Genomic DNA, 12,922 nt, shown 5'->3' with positions numbered 1-12,922 from the left:
TATAACATTTTCACGGATTTTTTTTTTTTTTTTTTTTGAGTTGGAGTCTCACTCCATCACCCAGGCTGGAGTACAGGTAGGTGATCCTTCTGCCTCAGTCTTCCAAGTAGCCGGAACTACAGACATGTGCTACCACATCTGGCTTATTTTTTGATTTACTGTAGAGATGAGGTCTCGCCAAGTTGCTCAGGCTGTTCTCGAACCTGAGGGCTCAGGTAATCCCCTCATCTTGGCCTCCCAAAGTATTGGGATTACAGGTCTACATGGTTTTTTTTTAAAAAAGGATTTACTTTTAATTCATAGTGTTTCCATTTTTCTAACTTAATTTCTAACTTTTTTAAAAGAGCATTATCTCATTAGTAGTGTTGATGCTTCAAGAAACCTTTCAAAACTTAAATTCATAAATAAGATGTAGTTATCAAATACTTATCAAATTTTATGAACTACAAGGGCAAGAAAAAGATCTCTTTGCTTTTGAGATTCTTTTTTTAAAAAGCAAATCTTCTTTATAAATATACTACATTAAGGACTGCCATAACAGCCTTTTCAAATTTCTCAACAATACTGAGAAATGCATCGTTAGGTGATGTTCTAATTGTGTGAACATCACAGAGTGTACTTACACAATCCTAGATAGTAGAGCCTACTATACCCGTAGGTTATCTGGTATAGCCTACTACTCCTAGGCTACAATCTGTGCAGCATTTACTAGACTGAAAACTGTAGGCAACTGTAACAAAATGGCAAGTATTTGTGTATCAAAACATATTTAAAGTTCGAAAAAGTAAAACTACAGCGTTATAATCTTAAGGGACCACTGTTGTATATGAGATCTAACACTGACCAAACATCATTATATGGTGCATGACTGTACACTATTTTTCAACGTTAAAAACTCCTATTAGGCCTCCTTAGTGACAATTTTTTCTGTCTATTTATATGATGTAACTATCAAATTAAAATTAAATTGCTTTGGAATATTATTCAGTCACAAAAAGGAATAAAGCTCTGATACTTGCTAAACAGGAACCTTGAAAACATGCTAAGTAAAAGAAGACAGACACAAAACACCATATATTATGTGATTCCATTGATATGAAATATCTAGAATAGGCAAGTCCATAGAGACGGAAAGTAAATAAGCAGTTTTCAGGGGTTACAAAGAGGTTATTGGGAAGTGACAGCTAATGGGCACATTTCCTTTTTGATGTAATGAAAATGTTCAAAAATTAGATATTGGTGATGATTGCCCAACACTATGAATATACTAAAAACCAATCAATTGTAAAAATTGAAAAGCCAATTTATTAAGATTTTCATATAAATTTTGAAAATAATATTAGCATTAAATAATTATTTATGATTTACTTTTAAATAATATAGAATGTAAGCAATCTATAATTTAAAGCAATACCTTTCAACTTCTAATCTACCTCCCTGCTTCAACTATCTCACACTACATATCAATCAAGATACGTAGAGTCCTTAACATTTCAAATTCACATCTTTATTTCTCTGAAGTCTTAAGAGAAGGGGGGAGGAAAACATCCTAAAGGTATAAACTATGGTGTATTCATAAAATTGAATATTTGTACAGACATCATAACTGGAATAACCATTTGACAAAAATAATTAAATTTAAAAGAGTAAATTTTATATGTGATTTACATCTCAATTTAAAAATTAAATGACTTTAAATATATAATACACTACATCTATCTGAGATACACAAGTATTGCTTAAAATACAAAAGTTCATGTAATTACCAAGATTATCTGCTCTAATTTATTCAGTCCCGTTTTTTTACCATACTAAGTAAAAAGCTCTATTTCACAAGTGTACATTTTCCTGGACATTAAAAAATTCTATTTAGAATTATTACAATCTCTAAGGGTACTACAACCACAGATATGTATGGCAAATAAATTTGATTTTTCCAGTTTACCAGCATTAATTCACTGTCAGAATTTAGAAAAGATACATTAGCATATGCTAACAAGGAATTTTTAACATGCAAGTATCATAAGCATCACCTAGTTTCAAGACATCAATTTATAAAAGTATTTTTTTGAGAGGATTTTTGCTTTTGATTAAATATTTGCCTCTGAATGGCCAAAAGAAAATAGCAGAAGAAAATTTATAAACAAAGTTTAAGGAATTCCAGAGTTAGAAACAAAATGAACAACACAAGGATAATAACAAGTACTTACAAGTTTGTTTTCCTGCATGTATATTCTTTGTAACTTCAGACAGCCCTTAGCTATGACGATCATGCCTTCATCTGAGATCTTGTAACACTGGCCAAAATGAATATCTTTGAGTTCTCTGCATTTTGAGCCCAGCTGTAAACAAAAAGATTTAGCTGAATACTTAAAAAATAGCCAAGGCAACATATTTCTATGAAGATTTTCATTTAAATTTTGAAAATAATCATATTAGCATTAAATAATTATTTATGAATTACTTTTAAATAATATAGAATGTAAGCAGTCTATAATTTAAAGCAATACTTTTCACCTTCTAATGTATCTCCCTGCTTCAACTATCTCACACTACATACCAATCACAATACTAGTCCTTAGCATTTCAAATTCACATCTTTGTTTCTCTCAAGTCTTAAGAGTGAGGGGGAGAAAAATATCCCAAAGGCATAAACCATAGTGTATTCATAAAATTGAATATTTATACAGATATTATAATTGGAATATTTGACAAAAATAATTAAAAACATATATAAGATTTTAGATATGATCCAATTTTATAAAGTATGATATTTAAATGTATACATATGTATTCGTGTACAGAAAAGAAACTGTTCCAAGGTGTTAGCAGTGGTTAATTCTGATCGGTAAATGGGTACACATTTGTTCAATTCTGCCTATCCATCTTCTCAAATTTTTAAAAAATAAATATTACTTTTATAGTTTAAAAAAAAGAAAAAACTTCCAAGTTCTGTTTCAAGTAAAGTAATGATTTTCAAAATATATGTGCCTTCAGTTATTTTTCCAGGGATGGCAATATATACAAACACTGTTATTCTATCTATAACCAATTATATATTCCTCTAAAAATAGAAAACACTATGAAGACAGAGGTTTGTAAGTTTTGTTAAATAATGTATGTCTAGTGCCCAGTGTCTTACACTTAGTTGATACTTAATAAATATTTGTGGAATGAATGAAACGGTTATTCAGGGTTAGGCATTATAAAGAGGCCCCTTTAAAAAAAGGCAAATATAGGAAACCATGACTGTGGCTTTATATATCAGTACCAGTTAGGTCATTCAGGGATTCCAGGAAAGTGGATAAGAGTACATTCATTTTCATGCTGTCCTCTAACAGAACTTTAGCCTTTCCTTCAATAAAAATATAAGCAAAATATCACAATAGTTTAGTGGTAACTCTGACTTTGTAAACAATAAAAATCAAAAATAATTTCATATGGTATCACTGTTGTTGAAATACTTTTCTTCATCAGTAGTCATCATGCTCATTACATTAGCCATTAGATCTCATTTAATTCATTTAAAGAGGCACATGTGTTTCTAGAAGAAATGCACAATAGATGTGACTTAGATCTGAGAAAGCTGAATCAAAAGCCAATAGTGGGAAAAGCAAACAAGCAAGTACACTAAATAAGTCTCAATAGACTCACATGTCTGGCAATAAGAGTGAGATTGTAACTAAAAATATCAGGATTCTTGAAAATCTGTTTTAAAAGTAGTTAAATCCTCAGATCAGCTCCTCAACGCTGTACAGTCTGACCTTGTCCCTTCTCCCACAATGGCAAAAAACTGAAGTTCTCTGGGTAAAGCATAGGTTGTATGAACTAGGGTGCACCATATTTACATGCTGAGAAAAAAGCACAATGCTAAAAATGTGTGGATTCTGCGAAAGTTTATGTAGTGGAAATGAAGGAATTCAAAAAATACTTCCATTAAATTTTCTAGGATGAAAGGATATGAACTTCTAGACTGAAAGAACTCATCTACATGGTCCAGCACAATCAACTAAAATAGACCCAGCAATGCAAACCATCACAAAATTTGACAATTATGGATTTAAAGAGTCTACAGACTTACAAAAACAGATTGCATAGAAAAGTTTAGGATTAAAAAACACATAAAGCTTCTTAACAACACTAAAAGATAGCAACAGTACAATGCAATAAAATTCTGAAGGAAAATTATTTCTAACCTAGAACTCTGTACTCAGGATTTAGACTGTAAATTAAGTGTGAGGGTAGAAATACAGATATTTTCAGAAACACAAGTACTCAAAAAATGTGCCCCCTATATACTCTTTATCAGGAAGCTATTGGAATCTGTGCTCTACAAAATACGAGAAAACACCAAGAGAAAGAAAGCAGGACATCTGGGTAATAGAATATCTAACCCAACAGCAAGATGAAAAAGCTCGTAAGAATAATGGTAAAGGTAAGATACTAAAATAACCACTAAAACAGCTGCACTTGTATAAAAGAAGTCCAAATTAGACCATACCAGGTGAATCTGCTTTAAGACCATAAATTTGATTAAATATCAACATATAGATATACTAATACAACTAGGGAAAAGCTTGAGCTCCACTAGTGTTAAGAGTATAAATACTAAGAAAGAAAAGCGTCGTCTTTTTTTTTTTAAAAAAAGACATTAATTCCAATGGGGGAAAAATGCTATCAAGGAAAAAAACAGGATAGATAACACAATTGTGTACGTAAATGCTGAATACTTATTTAACAAAAATTATAGTAAAGTTACACTGGAAGGATGAAAGGATAACAGACAGGGAAGGACGTAAAAGTGAGCTAAATCCTTATCTTCCATAGTAAGAATCTGCATAAATAGTCTAAAGTGAATAATTTTTTTAGAAAAATACAAACAGACATAGTAGAGGAAAATGCATTCTCATTCAGTAAGAAGACAGTCTAATTCCTGGTCTCTCCACTGATTAACTTGTATTTAATAAATTAAGCATGTTCAATTCATCTCTATACTTCTTCCCACAGGTAGCAAGCTATCAGCACTTCTCTATTTTGGGTTACTCTGTTGGTCTGGCTTGGCAAATCAGTTAGCCAAACTCCAGAGTCAGGTTAACAACCCAATTTAGCTCTATCTGTAATCAACATTTTCACCTTACATTTTCTGAGTAACACATTTGATTTTTTTCCCCTCCATCACTATTTCTTTGTCTTATTTCTCAATTTGATCAGATCCTGAGCAGTAAAGACCAAGCCCCTTGAGACTTCAACATTTAGTACACCACTAGAGGTTTTTGGTGAAGTCTTAGACATCACTATGTGTGAACAAATTGGTAGAACCTCTGGTTAAGACATATAAATCACACTACTGCAGACTGAGAAAGAAATTTAAACTGATTGTGTGGATGTTTTGACACTGACAAGTAGGTTTGGTGCCTTTACCTGTAAATTAATGACTTTTCATAAAAGCAAGGATCACATGGGTAACTATACAAAATTAGAACCACGTAAGTGGTCTATGCAGACATTACCAGCCTATGAGGTACAGCTAGATATTGAGGAAGAGTGCCTCAGAGAATAAGCTACTATGACTCACTATTATTGAGTAAAACTGTCATTTGGTCTCACTACAGACACTGATGTTCTATTACAGACATCGCTGGGCATAATAGGCAAGACAGTATCTGAATCAGTGCCTGTCTGCACCAATCACCATTAGCTCATTCATAAATGTCCTAAGTTCTATATTATCCAGGCATCATAAAGTCAATTGTTATAACCAGTATATTTACTAATTTTTCTCACATTCTACAAATCTCTCTACGTTGTAACCATCTGTTTATGACCCACAGAAAAATATTCAGAGAGCATCAACCAAGTCCTTTAAGAGCATGAATGCCATTTTCATGAATGCCCTGAATTTAGCAGTTACTCCTCTATCTAAAAACTGCAGAAATAGAAAACAATTATTTTAAATACAGAATTCTCTATAAGGAAGAGAGTACTAGAGACATTGGAGCTCTGACCTTGCCAAAATGCAGAGATCTTTCTTTTTTTATTAATTTTAGATTCGGGAATACACATGCGTATTCATTACATGAACATATTGTATGGTGATAAGGACTGGGTCTCAGGTGGCAAAATGGAGAGATCTTGGTAAGAGCCCTGACATCCAGCTGAGATACCAAAAAGGTGATACCTTTGGAGTAAGAACCATGCCCTAGAAAAAGGCCTATTCTAGACTAACCAAGCTAAAGGGATTTGAAAAATACCTTAGGCTTTCCATAGATCTACCATATTAAAGTATAAAACTGAGAATAAACAAGATAAAGATGATCATTCAGTACTTGCAATGCTTGTTGAAAAAAAAGAAGATGATTTCTGGTTTCCAGTATGGCATGTAAAGAGTTTAGAAATTTCTGCTCTGTCCTAAAAAAACAAAAATCAGAACAAACTGAAAAATCAATAACTTTTCTTAGAGCCAACAAAGAAGTAAGGAAACAGAACAAACCAGTGCCCCCAAAGCTGGAGAAACAGACAGGCAGATACAGAGAATCACAATTTACCAAAAGAGAAACCTACTAGCAGGGAACCAGCACTGGAGTAAGAAAATCTAAACTGTAATTGCCAAACTGCTCAACACAAAGTGTGAACAAATCTGAGAGTTAAAAATTCCAGGAGGCCTAGTTACAAGGGGACCCACATGCTTTTCTGAGTATTATCTTCTGAACCTCTACTAGGTCCTCAAAGAAAGTATCAGAGAAAAATTACCTCATGCTTTCAGTAATAAGAGGGAAAAAGTAATCATTTTGAAGAATGTCACAGCATTATGTTCCTAACAAGGTCTGTGCTCAGAAGAAACTATTTTACCAGTCTAGCTTGCTTAAGTTTTGTAGAGCCTAACCCTTCTGAGGGAAGGAAAACACAAACCTCCAGCCAGTTCTACATTTCCACATATGGAAAGGATATAACCAACTCCAGTCCCCTCTAGCTATTCTAGCCCACCTAAGTGGAGAAAAATAAAAAGGATTGGTGAAATTAACAGTCCAGGGACACAGATCAAAGACTGCAACCCAATCCTAAGACTATAGAACATTTCCCCTCTCTCACACCTCACTACTATATTACTAAAGACCCATCTATAGAAGATGAATTTCCATGTACAGTTGAGTATACCTTATCTAAAAAGTCTGAGACTAGAAGTATTTTTAAAGTTTTCCAGATTTTGGAGTATTTTCATTATAGTAACTGGTTGAGCATCCCTCACCTAAACACTCAAAACCTGAAATGCTCCAATGAGCATTTCCTTTGAGTATCATGTCAGCACTCAAAAAATTCCAAATTTTGTACATTTCAGATTTTGGATTTTTGAATTACAGATATTCAGGTTGAGTATACCATGCCACCTTTCGAGGAAAAACTATAAGGCATACAAAAAAGCAAAAAATACAGTTTCAAGAGACAGTAAAAGCATCAGAACCAAACTCAGACATGGCAAGAATGGTGGAATTATCAGACCAATAATTTTTTTAAACTATTATCTATATGCTAGTGACTTTAATGGAATAAGTAGGCAACATGCAAAAATAGATGGATACCAAAAACAGAAACATTAGTAGACTGGACATGGCTGAAGAAACAGTCTCTGAGTTTCATAGTATGGTGAAGAAACTTTCAAAACTGAAAAACAAAGAGAAAAAAATATTGAATAAAACAGAACAGAATATCTAAGTACTGTGGAATAACTATAAACGGTATAACATATGCAAAATGGGAAAATGGGAAAACCAGGAGAAGAAAGAGAAAAAGAAATAGAGCAATATTGAAAGTACTCATGACTAAGAATTTTCCCCAAATTAATATCATACACCAAATTACAGATACAAGAAGCCCACAAAACACTACATAGGACAAAGAAAAACAAAAAAACCCACTACACTTAGGCATATCATTTTCAAACTACAAAAAAAATCCAAAGTAAAGAAAAAAATCTTGAAAGAAGCCAGAAGATAAAAACACCTTACCTAAAAAGAGAGGCAAAGATAAAAATGTATATCAGAAACCATGCAAACAAAAAATAGAGTAAAATATTTAAAGTTTAGTGAAAAAGAAATACTAACAACCTAGAATTCTATAGCCTGTGAAGTTATCTTTCAAGAGTAAAACAGAAATAGACTTTCTAAGACAAAAGTTGAGAGAATTTGTTGCCACTATACCTGCGTTGCAAGAAATGATAAAAGAAGTTTATCAGAAAGAAGGAAAATTACATAAGTCAGCAACTTGGACCTACATAAAGAAAAAAAGCATTGGGGAAAGAGTAATAAAGATAAAATTAAAACTTTTCCTTTTCTTAAGTAAGCTAACAGGTATTGTTTGTTCAAAACAATAACAATAATGTATATTTGATCATGTACACTTACATATATGCTTATTTTTTTATAATCAATATTTTTTATTATGATGTTGTGGGGTACAGTTAAGGGTTAGGTATACAAATACGTTTCGTTCAGGCACCCTATTGATAAGAGGTGCTTCCCCATCCCCAGACAGATATTTGGTACCGTTAATCCCATCTCCCCCCCCCCCCCGTAGTTTCCCACTACTGTCAGTCATTTTCTTATAGTATTAGGTTGGATGTTCAAGGTCCATTATATGAGTGAGAACATGTGATACTCGGACCTTTGTTTTTGTGAGAGGTCACTCAGTATTATAGACTCTAGTTCCATCCAGGTTGCTGCGAAATTCATGATTTTGTTCTTTTTTATGGCTGCGTAGTTTTCCATCGTGTATATGTACCACATTTTTTTAATCCAGTCCTCTTTTGATGGGCAGCATGGTTGCTTCCAGGTTCTTGCTATTGTGAACAATGCTGCGATAAACATACGTGTGCAGGTATCTTTTTTATAGAGTGATTTGAGTTCTTCTGGATATATTCCCAGTAGGGGGATTGCGGGGTCATATGGGAGATTGATATTTAAAGCTTTTAGGAATCGCCACACTGCTTTCCACAGAGGTTGCACTAGTTTACACTCCCACCAACAGTGTAGAAGTGTTCCCTTTTCGCCACACCCTCTCCAGCAGCTGTTATTTTTTGAGTTGTTGATAATTGCCATTCTGGCTGGAGTTAGGTACATATATGCTTATATATAAATAAAATAAATTATGTTAGTGATACAAGGAATGGAAGAATTAAAAATATTTTGTTATTATAGGATATCTGCACTACTTGTGAAGCAGTATTACTGTTATTTGAAAAATGGATCTGGATTAGGAATAAATGTATATCATGAATTCTAAGATATATACTTTAAAATTAAAAGAAAAACAAGTATGATTGCTATGCTAAGAAAGAAAAAAATTGAATCATATAAAATACTCAATTAAAACCACAAAAAGCAGAAAAAAATATGAAAGACAAAAATCTGAGCAAAGAAAAAAACAGAAAACACTAATAGATGTGGTAGATATTAATCCAACTATATCAATAATCTCTTAAAATATCAATGGTCTAAAAACACCAATTAAAAAACAATTAAAAGATTGTCAGAATGGATCAAAAAATAGACTCAATTGTATGTTGTCTATAAGAAACACACTTTAAATAGGCACAAATATACAAACTAAAGTAATAGATGAAAAAGATATAGCATGTTACCACTAATTAAAAGAAAGCAGGAAAAGCTATATTAATTCCAGACAGAGCAGACTTCAAAGCAAAGAATTTTATCAGGAATAAAGAGAGGCATTACATAATAACAACAGTGTTAACACTCCAAAAAGATATAGCCATCCTCAACATATATACATTTAACAACACAGTGTCAGAATATAAAAGAAAAAAATGACAGATCTACAAGTAGTAATAGATTAATTCACTGTTATAGCTAGAGATTCTTATCATATGATCCAACAATCATACTTCTTGGTTTTTATCCAAAAAAGTTGAAAAATTATGTGCATGAAAAAAACCTACACACAGAAGTTTACAGCAGCTTTAATTATAATGGCCAGAACTTGGAAGTACCCAAAATGTCCTTCAATAATTCAATGAATAAATAAACTGTGGTACATACATATGATGAGATATTGTTCACCACTAAAAAAGAAATGAGCTGGGCAAAGATATGGAGGAAATTTAAAAGCACATACTACTAAGGAATGCAATCTAAAAAGGCTACATATTATATGTTTCAAACTGGACAAGGTAAAAGAAGAAGACAATAAAAACATAAGTGGTTACCAGAGATTAGAGAGGAAAAGTGAAAAATAACCAAAGCACAGAGGACTTTTAGAGCAGTGAAAATACTCTGCATTGTATCTGTAATGGTAGATATATGTCATTATACATCTGCCCAAACCCAAAGAATGTACAACACCAAGAGTGAAATCTAGAATAAATTATCGATTTTGAAAATAAAGATGCATCCATGAAGTTTTACCAATCATAATAAATGTACCACTCTGGTGGGAGATGTAGATAATAAGAGAGGCTATGTATGTGTGGGAGCTGGAAGTACATAGGAAATCTCTGTGCATCCTTCTCAATTTTGCTATGAACCAAAAATGTTCTTAAAAAAAAAGAAAAGGCTTTTTTAAAAGTTCAAGGAACAGTCACATAAATTAGGCAGCATACAAAATTTCAATTAATTCCAAAATAATGTGAACAGGCAGTAAAACTGTAAATTGAGAGAAAAAGAAAGAACTTAAAAAGACAATCCTTCAGAAATGTTAAAGTAAAAATAAGACAATTATTAACTAAAAAAAATACCTAAGAATAGCTATAAAAATTTCAGACAGAGTAGACTTTAGAACAAGGAAAGTTATCAGGGATAAAGAGGTAAATACATAATGATAAAGGGGTCAATACTCCAACAGATATAATAATCTTTAACATGTATGCATCTAAAAACAAAGTGTCAAAATATGTGAAGCAGAAAATAATACAACTACAAGGAAAAACAGATGAATCCACTATAGAGACTTTAATATCCTTCTATCAGAAAAGAACAGATCCAGCAGGCAGAAAATCAGTAAGGACATTTCTAAACTCAGTAACATCATTAATTAACTACACATAATAGATATCTACAAGCCGGGCTTGGTGGCTCAGCCTGTAATCCCGCGCCTTGGGAGGCTGAGGTGAGTGGATTGCCTGAGCCCGCGGGTTCGAGACCCACCAAGGCAATTTGGTGAGACCTCAACTCTACAATAAATCAAAAATCAGCCAGGCATGGTAGTGCGCGCCTGTAGTTCCAGCTACTTGGAAGACTGAGGCAGAAGGATCGCCAGAGCCCAGGAGCCCAGCAGTCGAGGCTGCGGTGGCCCGGAGTGGCCACTACACTCCAATCTGGGTGACAGAGTGAGACTCCAATTCAAAAAAAAAAAAAAAATAGATATCTACAGACCACTTTATTCAACAGCAGAATATACATTCTTCTCAAGTTCACATGGAACACCCACCAAGACAGACCACATTCTGGGTCATAAAACACACCTTAACAAATTTAAAAGAATGAAATATAATGTCGGATCTTAGACCACAAGAGGATCAATAACAGAAAGATGTCTAGAAAATAACTAGAGATTACATAACAATTTGCTAAATAACACGTGGGTCAAAGATAAAATTTCAAGAGAAATTATAAATATTTTTAACTAAATGGAAATGAAAATACAACATATCAAATGTATGAGATGCAGCAAAATTAGTGCTTAGAGGGAAATTTATAGTTCTGGATGCTGTTGTAAAATGAAATTAGTTGGATCCATTTCTTTTTAGGCTGTTCATTTGTTAGTGTATAAAAATATAACTCATTTTTGTATGTTGTTTTTGTATCCTGGCATACACTGCTGAAATCATTTGTTAGTTCAAACAGGTTTTTCTGTGGATTCTTTAGGGTTTTCTATATGTAAAATAATGTCATCTACAAACAGAGATCGTTTTACTTCTTCCTTTCCAGTTTGGACGCTTTTTACTTCTTTTTCTCGTCAAATTGTTTTCATTAGCACTTCTAGCACAATGTAAAATAGAATTGCCAAAAGCTGGCATTCTTGTCTTCTTGATCTTAGGGGAAAAGTTTTTCATCTTTCATCCTTTCAACATCTATGTAGTTACCACTGAGTAAGTCAGCTGTGGGTTTGTCATACACGGCTTTTATTATGTTGAGGAAATACTATTCTATCCTGAGTTTGATGGGGGTTTTGTTTGTTTTGTTTTGTTTTGTTTTTCATGAAAGGCTGCTGATTTCACCAAATGCTTTTCTATACCAATTAAAGTGATTGGGTTTTTTCCTCCTTCATTCTGTTAATGTGGTATATCATATTGATTGACTGTAATATGTTGCTGGATTCAGTGTGCTAGTATTTTAAAGATTTTTGCAAAATCATTAAAGATAGTTGCTTCTTTTTGTAGTGTCTTTGACTAGCTTCAGATTCAGGTTAATGCTGGCCTCATAGAATGAGTTAGAAAAGTGCTGCCTTTTTTTTTTTTTTTTTTTGAGACAGGATCTCGCTATGTTGCATAGACTGGAGTGAAGTGCCTGTTCACAGATGCAATCACAGAGTACTAAAGCCTCTAACTCCAGGGCTTGAGCAATCTTCCTGCATTAGCCTCCTGAGTAACTATAACTCAGATTTTCTACTTGTTTCCTCAGTTTTATAGTCTGTATTTCTAGAAATGTGTCCATCTCATCTAGGCTATCCAATTTTGGGTATGTAGTTATTCATAGTTCTCTCATATAACCCTTTTTATTTCTATAAAGTCGGTAGTAATCTCCACTCTTTTATTTTATTCTTTTATCTTTTTTCTTAGTCAATCTAATTAAATGTCAGTTTTGTTGAGCTTTTCAAATAACCTAACTCAAGTTTCACTTATTTTTCTCTACAGCTTTTTCTGTTCTCCGTTTTATCTTTGCTCTGATCATTATTATTTCCTTCCCTCCAC

General features: G+C 33.0%; 1 protein-coding gene across 1 annotated transcript in view; it reads right to left on the bottom strand.

Annotated features, from left to right (window-relative positions):
• The window catches only part of FBXL17 (F-box and leucine rich repeat protein 17), a 522,435-nt gene that overhangs the window by 485,449 nt on the left and 24,064 nt on the right, over window positions 1-12,922 (bottom strand). Inside the window, exon 5 of the mRNA XM_021713613.1 lies at window positions 2,211-2,342. Within this exon, the coding sequence (XP_021569288.1) occupies window positions 2,211-2,342 (132 nt within the window). The remainder of the gene's footprint in view (window positions 1-2,210; window positions 2,343-12,922) is intronic.

The sequence above is a fragment of the Carlito syrichta genome, unplaced genomic scaffold (genome assembly GCF_000164805.1).
Source record: "Carlito syrichta isolate Samal-C Ts95f unplaced genomic scaffold, Tarsius_syrichta-2.0.1 Scaffold304630, whole genome shotgun sequence".
Classification (NCBI taxonomy): Eukaryota; Metazoa; Chordata; class Mammalia; order Primates; family Tarsiidae; genus Carlito; species Carlito syrichta.
Note: the sequence above shows the minus strand (reverse complement) of the source record. Positions and strands in the feature narration are given on the sequence as shown.